Source organism: Schistocerca nitens, chromosome 2 (assembly GCF_023898315.1).
Source record: "Schistocerca nitens isolate TAMUIC-IGC-003100 chromosome 2, iqSchNite1.1, whole genome shotgun sequence".
Classification (NCBI taxonomy): Eukaryota; Metazoa; Arthropoda; class Insecta; order Orthoptera; family Acrididae; genus Schistocerca; species Schistocerca nitens.
In genome coordinates, this window is record NC_064615.1 from 727,223,567 (window position 1) to 727,238,481 (window position 14,915).

The following is a 14,915-nucleotide window of genomic DNA, read 5'->3' on the forward strand; positions in this document are numbered from 1 at the left end:
GAAGTAATAGAACTGTGTGTCAGTATTCTTAACTATAGTGTGCAAGCTAGACAGGAAGATGTTGTTCTTCTTTTCTCTCTCCTGTCAGTAATAAGTGCCAAAGCATAGGTGATAATAGTGAACAAGATCATGTCTGCTGTGATAAGCTACCTTCACAGAGACTTGCCCTCTGGAGATTTTGATATTTACAAACACAAAGTACTTACAGTGAGGTGATAGAAGTCACAGAAAACCTCCTAACAACATGTTGGACCTCCTTTTGCCCAGAATAGTGCAGCAGCTTGACGTGGCATGGACTCAGCAAGTCACTGGAACCTCCCTGCAGAAATATTGAGCCCTGCTGCCTCTGTTGTTGTTGTTGTTGTTGTTGTTGTTGTTGTGGTCTTCAGTCCTGAGACTGGTTTGATGCAGCTCTCCATGCTACTCTATCCTTTGCAAGCTTCTTCATCTCCCAGTACCTACTGCAACTTACATCCTTCTGAATCTGTTTAGCGTATTCACCTCTTGGTCTCCCTCTACGATTTTTACCCTCCACGCTGCCCTCCAATACTAAATTGGTGATCCCTTGATGCCTCAGAACGTGTCCTACCAACCTATATCTTCTTCTACTTAAGTTGTGCCACAAACTTCTCTTCTCCCCAATCCTATTCAGTACCTCCTCATTAGTTATGTGATCTACCCATCTAATCTTCAACATTCTTCTGTAGCACCACATTTCGAAAGCTTCTATTCTTTTCTTGTCCAAACTATTTATCATCCATCTTTCACTTCCATACATGGCTACGCTCCATACAAATACTTTCAGAAACGACTTCCTGACACTTAAATCAATACTCGATGTTAACAAATTTCCCTTCTTCGGAAACGCTTTCCTTGCCATTGCCAGTCTACATTTTATATCCTCTCTACTTCGACCATCATCAGTTATTTTGCTCCCCAAATAGCAAAACTCCTTTACTACTTTAGGTGTCTCATTTCCTAATCTAATTCCCTCAGCATCACCAGAGATAATTCGACTACATTCCATTATCCTTGTTTTGCTTTTGTTGATGTTCATCTTATACCCTCCTTTCATGACACTGTCCATTCCATTCAACTGCTCTTCCAAGTCCTTTGCTGTCTCTGACAGAATTACAATGTCATTGGCAAAACTCAAAGTTTTTATTTCTTCTCCATGGATTTTAATACCTAATCCGAATTTTTCTTTTGTTTCCTTCACTGCTTGCTCAATATACAGATTGAATAACATCGGGGAGCGGCTACAACCCTGTCTCACTCCCTTCCCAACCACTGCTTCCCTTTCATGTCCCTTGACTCTTATAACTGCCATCTGGTTTCTGTACAAATTGTAAATAGCCTTTCGCTCCCTGTATTTTACCGATGCCACCTTCAGAATTTGAAAGAGAGTATTCCAGTCAACATTGTCAAAAGCTTTCTCTAAGTCTACAAATGCTAGAAACGTAGGTTTGCCTTTCCTTAATCTTTCTTCTAAGATAAGTCGTAGGGTCAGTATTGCCTCACGTGTTCCAACATTTCTACGGAATCCAAACTGATCTTCCCAGAGGTCAGCTTCTACCAGTTTTTCCATTCGTCTGTAGAGAATACGCATTAGTATTTTGCATCCGTGACTTATTAAACTGATTGTTCGGTAATTTTCACATCTGTCAGCACCTGCTTTCTTTGGGATCGGAATTATTATGTTCTTCTTGAAGTCTGAGGGTATTTCGCCTGTGTCATACATCTTGCGCACAAGATGGTAGAGTTTTGTCAGGACTGGCTCTCCCAAGGCTGTCAGTAGTTCTAATGGAATGTTGTCTACTCCTGGGGCCTTGTTTTGACTCAGGTCATTCAGTGCTCTGTCAAACTCTTCGCGCAGTATCGTATCTCCCATTTTATCTTCATCTACATCCTCTTCCATTTCCATAATATTGTCCTCAAGTACATTGTCCTTGTATAGGCCCTCTATATACTCCTTCCACCTTTCTGCTTTCCCTTCTTTGCATAGAACTGGGTTTCCATCTGAGCTCTTGATATTCATACAAGTGGTTCTCTTTTCTCCAAAGGTTTCTTTAATTTTCCTGTAGGCAGTATCTATCTTACCCCTAGTGAGATAAGCCTCTACATCCTTACATTTGTCCTCTAGCCATCCCTGCTTAGCCATTTTGCACTTCCTGTCAATCTCATTTTTGAGACGTTTGTATTCCCTTTTGCCTGCATCATTTACCGCATTTTTATATTTTCTCCTTTCATCAATTAAATTCAATATTTCTTCTGTTACCCAAGGATTTCTACTAGCCCTCATCTTTTTACCTACTTGATCCTCTGCTGCCTTCACTATTTCATCCCTCAAAGCTACCCATTCTTCTACTGTATTTCTTTCCCCCATTCCTGTCAATTGTTCCCTTATGCTCTCCCTGAAACTCTGTACAACCTCTGGTTCTTTCAGTTTATCCAGGTCCCATCTCCTTAAATTCCCACCTTTTTGCAGTTTCTTCAGTTTCAATCTGCAGTTCATAACCAATAGATTGTGGTCAGAATCCACATCTGCCCCTGGAAATGTCTTACAATTTAAAACCTGGTTCCTAAATCTCTGTCTTACCATTATATAATCTATCTGATACCTTTTAGTATCTCCAGGATTCTTCCAGGTATACAACCTTCTTTTATGATTCTTGAACCAAGTGTTAGCTATGATTAAGTTATGCTCTGTGCAAAATTCTACAAGGCGGCTTCCTCTTTCATTTCTTAGCCCCAATCCATATTCACCTACTACGTTTCCTTCTCTCCCTTTTCCTACTCTCGAATTCCAGTCACCCATGACTATTAAATTTTGGTCTCCCTTCACTATCTGAATAATTTCCTTTATCTCGTCATACATTTCTTCAATTTCTTCGTCATCTGCAGAGCTGGTTGGCATATAAACTTGTACTACTGTTTTTAGGCGTGGGCTTCGTGTCTATCTTGGCCACAATGATGCGTTCACTATGCTGTTTGTAGTAGCTTACCGGCACTCCTATTTTTTTATTCATTATTAAACCGACTCCTGCATTATCCCTATTTGGTTTTGTATTTATAACCCTGTATTCACCTGACCAAAAGTCTTGTTCCTCCTGCCACTGAACTTCAGTAATTCCCACTATATCTAACTTTAACTTATCCAATTCCCTTTTTAAATTTTCTAACCTATCTGCCCGATTAAGAGATATGACATTCCACGCTCCGATCTGTAGAACACCGGTTTTCTTTCTCCTGATAATGGCGTCCTCTTGAGTAGTCCCCGCCCGGAGATCCGAATGGGGGACTATTTTACCTCCTGAATATTTTACCCAAGAGGACGCCATCATCATTTAATCATACAGTAAAGCTGCATGCCCTCGGGAAAAATTACGGCTGTAGTTTCCCCTTGCTTTCAGCCGTTCGCAGTACCAGCACAGTAAGGCTGTTTTGGTTAGTGTTACAAGGCCAGATCAGTCAATCATCCAGACTGTTGCCCCTGCAACTACTGAAAAGGCTGCTGCCCCTCTTCAGGAACCATAAGTTTGTCTAGCCTCTCAACAGATACCCCTCCGTTGTGGTTGCACCTACGGTACGTCTATCTGTATCACTGAGGCACACAAGCCTCCCAACCAACGGCAAGGTCCATGGTTCTTGGGGGGGGGGGGGGGGCTGCCTCTGTATGCGTCAATAATTGCGTAAGTGTTACCTGTACAGGATTTTGTCCCAAATTGACATCTTAATTATGCCTCTTAAATTATTTTGTGGCATTAATGTTGAGCAATCTGGGGACAATATCATTCGCTTGTAATGTCCAGAATATTCTTCAAACAAATCGTGAACAATTGGGGCCTGGTGATATGGCACATTATTATCCATAAAAATTTGATTGTTGTTTGGGAACATGAACTCCAAGAATGGCTGCAAGTGATCTGAAAGTAGCCAGACATAACTATTTCCAGTAAATTATTGGTTCAGTTACACCAGAGGACCCAGTCCATTCCAAGTAAACACAGCCCACACCATTATAGAGCCACCACCAGCTGGCACAGTGCATTGTTGACATCTGTGGGTCCATGGCTTACTGGGGTATTCACCACTCCCAAACACCACCATCAGCTTGTACTAACTGAAATCAGGACTCATCTGACCAAGCCACAATTTTCCAGTCATCTAGTGTCCAACCGTTACGGTCACGAGCCCATGAGAGGTGCTGCAGGTGGTGTCGTGCTGTTAGCAAAGGCACTCACGTTGGTCATCTGCTGCCATAGTCCATTAATGGCAGATTTCACCACACTGTCCTAATGAATACGTTTGTTGTACAATTTCTGCCGTTGTTTCAATCAGTGCTGCTTATCTTTTAGCACTGACAACTCTATGCAAATGCCACTGCACTCGGTCATTAAGTGAAGGCCGTCTGTCACTGTGTCGTCTGTGTCTGAAATTTGGTGTTCTTGGCACACTCTTGACAATTTGAATCTCGGATTCTTGAATCCCCAAATGATTTCCGAAATGGAATATTCCAAGTGTCCAGCTCGAAGTATCATTCCACATTCAGAATCTGTTAATTCCCATTTTCACATGGATAATCTGAGTACAAATGATGACTCCATCAGTGCACTGCCCTTTTATACCTTGTGTGTGCAATACCACCACCACCACCTGTTTTTGTGCATATTGCTATTACATGACTTTAGTCACCCAGCTGTATATCATTTTTGGTTCCCTGGAAATGATTTTGCCCCATGACTGTGATGTAATCCAGGACTGAAAGAAGGTCAGCGTTGGTCATAAAATCATCTGCCTTTTTTATTGCAGTGCAGATCTAGTTTTCAACTGACAGTGCACCTATCATCAGTTTGTTATAAGCAGTCATGTAGACTGAACGTAATTATAACTAGTTGGATTAATGCTTGGACATGCCTCAGTTATATTGGAATGTGGGTTGGTATAATTACTTTGAGTCTTATAAGGCACTGAGGATAGCTGCACTGTACTTAATGTTACAGCCTTCATAGGTGATTCATTGTACTTAAGATGAATCATTTTAAATGATCTAGTGCCCACTATTATTTTCTTTGTACTTACTATAAAGCTAAAATATTTGCTAGTGTATTTAAAATATAATTTTTATGTTGAAATTGAATGGCTGAGTTGTAGTTTTTCTCGTACTGCTTGGTGCAAGTTATTAACAAATCAGTGTGTTGCAGTTATTGCATATCTACTCATTGGTTTGTATCACTTGTAGTACTCCTTAATTCATATTTGTTTTTTAATGTTACGTATTTTGTCTTCTTTGTGTTCATTGAGCCACGGAACAATAAAAAATTTTCAAAGCATCTAGGGAACTTTGTTGTTATGTATTCTGTATAGGACACTGTTTCTTTCTTTCCAGGTATTGGAGATTTCCATTCTATTGAGCCACCTAATGATGATGATGACGACGATGGAGGCCGAAGAACTGGTAGGAGTTTAAGAGATGAATTATTTAAACCTGGATATCAGTATAAGCATCCAGGTGTTAAAGGGTACTTGGAAGACAAGAAAGAAGATAATGATTTAGATGAGAGGTATGTATACTACTTTTATAGAAATAATAGAATTGTTTCATGTTTTAGAAGAGTGCTGGAGTTATCAATAGTGCAGTAAGTTACTTGAACTCTTGTGACAGAATTTATTGTAACATAGTTGGCACAACTACATTTATATAGTTGCAAGCGAAGTGCAACATGTGACAGGATGAAACACTCACTTTCTACAGAGAGAAGAAATTAGTTTGTTATAGGTAATAGTGTAGTTTGCTAAGAGCTCTTAGTTTTGAAAGAGAAGATACATTTGTCCATGTGAGTATATAATTAATTTGCCATTGCTTTTGGATTCAATTTGATTTTTGCAACTTTTATTCATTTTTGGTTATTTGATGCGTCCAGTTACTTTGTTCATTCATCTCTCCCTAGTTACTCAAGGAGCACTGAGACTGAAAAGCTATACTCTGTTCAAAAATTACATAAGGGTTGACTCTCCAGCAGGAGCATACAGAAGCTTGGAGCAGAGTTAGCACATTCCACATGGAAAGTACTTGTAATCTTCATTTTATTAAACTTACCTAAACTCGTCACCCCTGGGGGCTCACAATTATTTGGTGAGTATGTGCAGGGCGAATGTGGGGCCCCATGCCATTGCACTACTTCTCCCTCTCCAGTGCTGCAGTTTTACACTGACTATATCTTTTCACCGACTTAGTCTCTAGGACAGATTTGCTGCTGCACAGCTCTGTTGTGGGCAACCACAGCTATATGAATGCATTCTCATTCAACGGAACTGCAGCAGCTGTTGAATAATCCTTTATTATCACAACTAGTTTTGCAACCTAAAATTGCATCATTAGGTACATCTGAGCAGAAAAAGCAGAGATTGGAGGAAAAATTAAAATTTTTGACAAGAGGTCCAGTGAAATCAATATGTAACTGCAATAATGTTTAGATACTAAATGTACGAAATGGAAAATAACCAGCGAGAGCATCAGGTACACAATAAGCAAAATACTCACATTCAAGTTATTGATGTCACTGGACCCTTGTCAAAAATTTTAATTTTTCCTCCACTCTGCAGCCCCCCCCCCCCCCCCCCCAACCTCGATGTATCTGATGATGCAACATCAGGTTGTACTGCTAAAGGATTATTCAAACAGCTGCTGCAGTTTTGTTAAACAAGGATCATGGCTGACAGCCGAGCTCACTCTGTTATGGCTTGTCCCACTTTGGCCCCTTATCTTACATCACATATTTTAGATGTTCAGTCCCAACATTTGGGTTTGACTTCACATTTTCAAAAATTTTACAAATTATATGGGACACGAGGGGAAGGTTGCCCATTACCCAGCATGGTAACCAGTTCATGTGAGTGGTCGTTAAGTACCTATTCAGTTCTAGCTTTCTGACCATGCAGGGATCATATTTTTGATGCCTGAGCTTTCATCTCCCCATGAATTCCAAGGAGTAAGTGCCTGTCCTTGGACTGATCATCACATTAGGAGATCTTTGCTCTGACTGGGTGATACCTGTGGAGAGAGCCACGTTAGGAGTAGGCAGCATCATATCAAATATTTGACATCATGAAATGGCCAAAGTTACCAGCCTGTAGTTGCAAGGCTCTGACAGTCTCCTGAGACAGACTACAATTCAGCGCAGATCCTAATTACTGTAGGAATTTTCTCTCTTTGGTTATGCCACGGGAAGGGACAAAACTAAATGACTTGCAGACAGTTATTTCCCTCAATTCCTGGTATGCACCTGAATAGAGGGACGATTTTTTGTGGAGAATATTGAAACTGTATTTGGCGAACCCTCTTCTCATAGCAAATGACAAAGTGGTTTCATCTTAATTAAGATGACAAATTCCTTCTCATCCCTGGTGTCACTCTCGAGTAACCAACTTGATAAAGTACCTGTTGTCATCACAGCCCATAAGAACCTAAACATGGTTGTCAGGTAACAAGATACTGGTGCATTCATCCTGGTGTTTGATGGGGATTCGCTTCCAAGAAAGATCAAAATTATGGTTTATCACTGCTATGTGAATCTGTCTTTCCCACACCTTGTGCTGTGTTTTAAATATCAACGCTTTGGCCATATGTCTTCCACTGTGGGGAAATACCACTTTGTCTGGAACGGGTCTTCTGACTGTCCAGCTTCTTTCCAGTCTTTATCAGTTTCCTCAGTGATGGTACTCCTACCACTATTCCACATTTTCTGTTATTGATCTTACGCTTTCTTTTTGCAATCTGCTACACTGGTTGCTACATGACAATCTTAGTGATGGTAACTGCTGTCCCCTGCCCTACAGATAATTTAACACACCGAATTCTTCCAAGAGCCAACTGACAGTTGTATACTTCTGCTATCACATTCACACCTCTGTCAGGATGAATCTGCAAGGTTGTGGGAGCCATCTGCGATGCCATCATCCATGTAGCTGGGACTGCTGTTGCCCTTTCTGCATGCTCCTTTCTCTGCCAGCCAATGCCTTGGTGGATCAAAGATATTGCAACATATGTATGGTAACATAGATGGGCCCTGCAACATTTCAAGAGACAGCTTTCATGGAATCCTCCTTACTTTTAAACAACTTTTCACTAAGGCTTGTTATCTAACCAAGTGCAATAAGAAGAAATGCTGGGAGTGCTACATCTCCTCCTCGGGAACATAGGACTCTTTTGGGACCAATATCCTTAGTTGTTCGGGCTGGCAGAGATAAACAGTTTTTCCAGATCTTTTCCTTTGTGGGGGTATTTCTACCTGTATGTTGTTTCATGCTGAACAGCTCACGTTCCACTTTGGGATAGCGTCAGCAACCTCCTCTTTCTTGGTTGTCTTTCAGATAGGGGACTTATGACCACAGCAGTTGAGTCCCATAGTGCTCAGAGCCATTTGTCTTTCAGATACGTAACTGACAAGTTCAAGACATCTCCGTGCCGGATTGTAAGATGAACCTTTTACTGACTGGGCATTATCAGGCATTGACTCCTCACCATATTCATCCCCAGCACTGATTAGACACATAATCAGATAATCTACATATACACCTACATAGGTGCTCTGCAAATCACACTTAAATGCCTGCAGAGGCTATTATTCTACTCAAAAATTGTGCGGAAAAAATGAACACCTGCGTCTTTCCATGCAAGCTCAGATTTCCCTTATGTTATTATAATGTTCATTTCTTCCTATGTTCATTGGTGTCCACAAAATATTGTTGCATTCAGAGGAGAAAATTGGTGATTAAAATTTCATGAGAACATCCTGCCACAATGATAAACACCTTTGTTTTGATGATGTCCACCTCAAATCCTGTATCATGTTTTACAATCTCTCTCCTATCTCTTGATAATACAAAACATGCTGCCCTTCTTTGAACTTTCTTGAAGTATTCCGTGAACCCTGTCAGGTAAGGATCCCACTCTGCGCAGCAGTACTCCAAAAGAGGACGGATAAGAATAGTGTAGACAGTCTAATACATCTGTTGCATCTTCTAAGTGTGCTGCCATTAAACCACAGATTTTGGTTTTGTCTTCTCCACAATATTTTCTGTGTGTTCTTTCCTATTTAAGTTGTTCGTAATTGTAATTCCTAGGTATTTAGTTGACTTTACGGCCTTTTGATTTGACTGATTTACGGTGTAACCGAAGTTGAACAGATTCCTTTTAGTACTCATGTGGTTGACCTCACCCTTTTCGTTATTCAAGGTCAATTGCCAATTTTCACACCACATCTTTTCTAAATTGTTATGCAATTTGTTTTGATCTTCTGATGACTTTACCAGACAATAAACAGCAGCAGCATCTGCAAACAACCTTACACAGCTGCTAAAATTGTCTCCTAATTCGTTTATATAGATAAGGAACAGTAGAGGGCTTGGGGAATGCCAGAAATCACTTCTGTTTCACTCCATAACTTTTCGTCAGTTACTACAAACTGTGACCTCTCTGACAGGAAATCACGAATCCAATCGTATAACTCAGACAATATTTCATAAGCATGCAGTTTGATTACAAGCCGGTTGTGTGGTACAGTGTAGAAAGCCTTCTGGAAACCGAAAGATACAAAAGCAATTTGGAATCCCTTGTCAGTAGCACTCCACAGTTTGTGTGAGTAAAGAGCTAGTTGTTTTCACAACAGCGGTGCTTGCTAAATCCGTGTTAAGTGTGTGTCAATACAAGGTAATTCATAATGTTCTAACACAGTATATGTCCCAAAATACTGCTGCATATGGATGTTAATGATATGGGTCTGTAATTTAAAGAATTAATCTGAATGCCTTTTTGGATGTTGGTACGACCTGTGCAACTTCCCAGTCTTTGGCTTCGGATCTTCTCTCAAGTGAGTGATTGCATATGTTTGTTAAGTATTAGACTATTGCATCAGCATACTCTGAAAGGAACCTAATTGGTATACAGTCTGCACCGGCAGACTTGCTTTTATTAAGTGATTTAAATTGCTTCACTACACTGAGGTTATCTACTTCTAAGTTACATTGGCAGCTGTTTGTGATTTGAATTCTGGAGTGTTTACTTCATCTTCATTGGTGAAGAAATTTCAGAAGGTTGTGTTTTGGAACTCTGCTTTAGCAGCACTGTCATCAATAGTATTTTTATTTCGTTGATGTTGTGTACAGAAGGCATTGATTGTGTCTTGCTGTTAGTATACTTTACTTACAACCAGAATCTCTTTGGATTTTCTGACAGGTTTTGAGACAAAGTGTTTGGAAACTATTATAAGCATCTCACATTGAACCCTGTACTGAATCACGAGCTTCTGTAAAGAATGGGCCAATCTTGGGGATTTTGCTTTCGTTTAAATTTGGCATGCTTTTTTTCGTTGTTTCTGAAACAGTGTTCTGACCTGTTTTGTGTACCGAGGGGGATAAGCTCTGTCGTTTTTTAATTTATTTGGTATAAATCTCAGTTGCTGTCAATACTATTTCTTTGAATTCAAGTCACATCTGAATGTCACTGAAAGACGTCATCTTCTGTGTGTATTGGTTAGAAGGTGTTTTCCCTTTGCAGTGGTGAATAGTATCATCGTCGCAATCCATAGAACAGGTGAAACCCAACTTCAGTCAACAGCTACTGTCTGATTAGCCTCACCAAAGCACTCTGAAAACGACTTGAAAGGATGGTAACTCGACAATTATGTTCTGTTATCGAATCACATGGCCTTCTGTCCCCCAACCAGTGTGGCTTTCGAGAGGGACGAATCGCATCTGACCATGTGTTTAGGTATCAAACACCAGTCCAACAGGGTTTTTATAAACTTAAAAACCCTTACTGCAGTCTCTTCTGATCTACATAAGGCACACGTCACTGCTCAGCACCTTCACATTTTATTTATGCTTTCATGACTGGTGCTTTTGTGGCTTAATACCAATTTGTATTTGTCAGTTTTTATCCCACTTGTTGTTTTGGATTATAGTTGGTACATAATGCAGCTTCCCCTATGAGTGGTATCCTGCAGGTCTCTCTGAGTGCCACACACTTTTACATTGCCATCAGTGGGTTAATAATCACCGTCAGACAATTGGTCGCCCCTGCACTGTATGTCAATGACTTTTGCATGTGGAATAGCTTTAAATCTGTAGCCTTGGCTGAGCACCATCCACAAAGCTCCATCTGTAGGACCTCCACTTGGACCCTTTCCCATGGCTTCCAATTCTTTTCTGTGAATATGTGAGTCATGCATTTTTGTAATCATATGATAGTCCATCCTGACTCAGAACTCTGCTTGGGTGCCCAGAGCTTGGTTATTGTTGCATAATACCGATTTTTGCAACTCCTCTTTAATAAAAAGCTGATATAGTTGCCCCATATTCATAAGCTTAAGACCAGCTACATGCAAAAGCTCAATGCTTCCCCTTTCCCTGACCACATATCTTTGGGTGCATGTTACTCTATTTAATATTTTATGGGCCTTTATCTTGTTCCGATTGGGTGCCAGGTTTATGGCTCAGTGGCACCTTTAGTTTTGAAATGGTTGGATCCAGTCCGTCATCGTGGAGTAACACTGGTTGCTGGTGCCTTCTAGACTTGTCCAGTAGACAGTGTGGCGAAATAAATAAAATAAATTAAATTTATTTATTTTTGAAAAAAGGAAAAATTATGGATATGGAACTGTAACCTTAGAATTTTTGAAAGGCTTTTTTTGCGGACTGTATTGACCGGCTTGAATGCGGACAAATTCAGTGCTGTGTGAAATTTGCCTGTAATATAATTTACCATTCCGATTAATTACATTTTTGAATTCTATGTCACTGTTCATTTAATCAGAGTTCTCACCTTAGACGTAGAATTAGTCCTTCTGCCACAATATTAATTCATTAGTCACCATCGATGTCCTTCTCTTTGTTGACCGTGTGTATCTTCCTGAGTCGGCATCGAGTCACTTCACGAAGACGGTGGAAACCAAGAAATACAATGCTACGTCACTTTAAATAATTCTTGTAAAACTTAGATACTTCTCACTATTTTTTATTCACAATACAACAAGACTTGCTCTGCTCGTCGCACAAACCATAAACACTAACAATATGGCTGCCTTTCCACACACACCAAAAATTACGCCCATCCTCTCCAAGGTAACAATCGAAAGTGTCTCTTTAACTCCTTCTTGGAGTATGAAGCAAAAGAGAATCCAATATGCACATTACAGAGATTATATTCTACATCCCTCTGAATTTAACCTTTGGCGCAGCCTTTAAGGTATTGTATGTCTCTGCGTCGGAATGTGTCATTACAATAGTCTCCACACTGAAACGGGAATCTTCCTTCATCAGTTCCAACAGTACAAATTCTTGCTCACTCTTGCAGCCGCTATCTGACAATTTCTTAATCATCCAACTTTGCATACACGAAGCATTGACATCCTCACACCTGCTGTCAGATGCGATTACCATTTGGAATGTGCCTTGAAGCCCTCTTTATAACATGCTTCCCATTTTCGTGCCTCCCTCACCCCCAAACTATAGGCTAGGACTGATCTATTTCAGGGTCTTTGTTCATTATTTGCTGGATGTGTTCCAATCTCTAACTTCCTCTACAGTTTTTGCCCTCTAAAATTCTCTTTAGCACCATGGAAGTCATTCCCTGATATCTTAACAGATGCCCTATCATCCTTTCCCTTCTCCTTGCCAGTGTTTTCAACATATTTCTTTCCTCTCTGATTCTGTGCAGAACCACCTCATTCCTTACCTTATCAGTCCCCCTATTCAACATTCATCTGTAGCAACACATCTCAAATGCTTCGATTCTCTTCTGTTCTGCTTTTCTCACAGTCCATGTTTCACTACCATACAGTGCTGTGCTCCAAACGTCATTCTCAGAAATTTCTTCCTCAAATTAAGGCCCATGTTTGATACTAGTAGACTTCTCTTGACCAGGAATGGCCTTTTTGCCAGTGCGAGTCTGCTTTTGATGTCCTCCTTGCTCTGTCCCTCATTGGTTATTTTGCTGCCTAGGTAGCAGAATCCCTTAACATCATATACTTTGTGATCAGCAATCCTGATGTTAAGTTTCTCATTGTTCTCATTTCTGCTACTTCTCATTACTTTTGTCTTTCTTTGATTTACTCTTAATCCATATTCTGTAGTCATTAGACTGTTCATTCCATTCAGCAGATCATGTAATACTTCTTCACTTTCACTCAGGATAAGAATGTCATCAGCAAATTGTATAATTGAAACCCTTCACCTTGAATTTTAATTCCACTTGTGAACCTTTCTTTTATTTCCATCATTGCTTCTTCTATGTACAGATTGAACAGTAGGGGCGAAAGACTATATCCCTGTCTTACACCCTTTTTAAATTAAGCGTATCTCCCTATAACTTAGCCCTATTTTTCTCAGAATTTCAAACATCTTGCACCATTTTACATTATCGAACACTTTGCAGCTCAACAAGTCCTATGAATGTGTATTGATTTTCTTTAGTCTCACTTCCATTATCAACTGCAGCATCAGAATTGCTTCTCTGGTGCCTTTACCATTTCTGAAGCCAAACTGGTTGTCATCTAACACATCCTCAATTTTCTTTTCCATTCTTCCATTCTACCCTTGTCAACGACTTGGATGCTAGAGCTGCTAAGCTGATTGTGCAATAATTCTTGCACTCATCAGCTCTTGCAATCTTCAGAATCGTATGGGTGATATTTTCTGGAAGTCAGATGGTATGTTGCTGGACTCATACATTCTACACACCAGCCTAACTAGTTGTTTTGCTGCTACTTCCCCCATTGATTTTAGACATTCTTATTGAGTGTTATCTATCCCTTCTGCCTTATTTGATCATGAGTCCTGCAAAGCTCTTTTAAATTCTGATTCTAATACTGGATCCCATACCTCTTATAAATTGACTCCTGTTACTTCTTCTATCACATCAGACAAATCTTCTCCCTCATAGTGGCTTTCAGTGTATTCTTTCCACCTATCTGCTCTCTCCTCTGCGTTTAACAGTGGAATCCCCATTGCACTTTTAATTTTACCATCCTTGCTTTTAGTTTCACCAAAGCTTGTTTTGACTTTCCTGTACGTGGAGTCAGTCCTTCCAACAATCATTTATTTTTCGATTCCTTCACATTTTTTATGCAGCCATTTCATCTTAGATTCTCTCCACTTCCTCATTATTTCATTCCTTAGAGACTTGTTTCTGTATTCCTGAGTTTCCTGGAACATTTTTGTACTTCCTCATTTCATCAATCAACTGAAGGATTTCTTCTGTTACCCATGGTTTCTTCGCAGTTTCCTCTTTTTACCTATGTTTTTCTTTCCAACTTATTTGATGACCTCTTCAACTGTACAGCCGACTGAACTATTCCTTATTGCTGTATCTACAGCCTAAGAGAACTTCAAGCTTATCTTGTCATTCCTTAGTACTTCCGTAGCCACTTATTTGTGTATTGATTCTTCCTGACTAGCCTCGTAAACTTCAGCCTACTCTTCATCACTACTAGATTGTGATCTGAATCTGTATATGCTCCTTGGTACACTTTACAATCCAGTTTGTGATTTCAGAATCTCTGACTGACCATTATGTAATCTAACTGAAATCTTCCCGTATCGTCTGGCATTTTCCAAGTTTACCACCTCCTCTTGTGATTCTTGAACAGAGTATTCGCTATTACTAGCTGAAATTTATTCTGTGCCCTCTTTCATTCCTTGTCCTAAGCCCATATTCTCCTGTAACCTCTTCTTCTGCTCCTTCCCCTAAAATTGCAGTCCAGTCCCAGCTTGCGATGTTGTGTTGGTTTACTGTTTATTCTGATAAGAACAACCCTATCACTGAACTGTTTACAGTGACACACTCTTTGCCCTACCTTCATAACAAACCTTACTCCCATTATACCATTTTCTGCTGCTGTTGATATTACCCTGTA

General features: G+C 40.0%; 1 protein-coding gene across 1 annotated transcript in view; it reads left to right on the plus strand.

Moving 5' to 3' along the window:
• Positions 1-14,915, plus strand: part of LOC126236926 (HCLS1-associated protein X-1) — a 72,244-nt gene that overhangs the window by 36,372 nt on the left and 20,957 nt on the right. Inside the window, exon 4 of the mRNA XM_049946595.1 lies at positions 5,390-5,564. Within this exon, the coding sequence (XP_049802552.1) occupies positions 5,390-5,564 (175 nt within the window). The remainder of the gene's footprint in view (positions 1-5,389; positions 5,565-14,915) is intronic.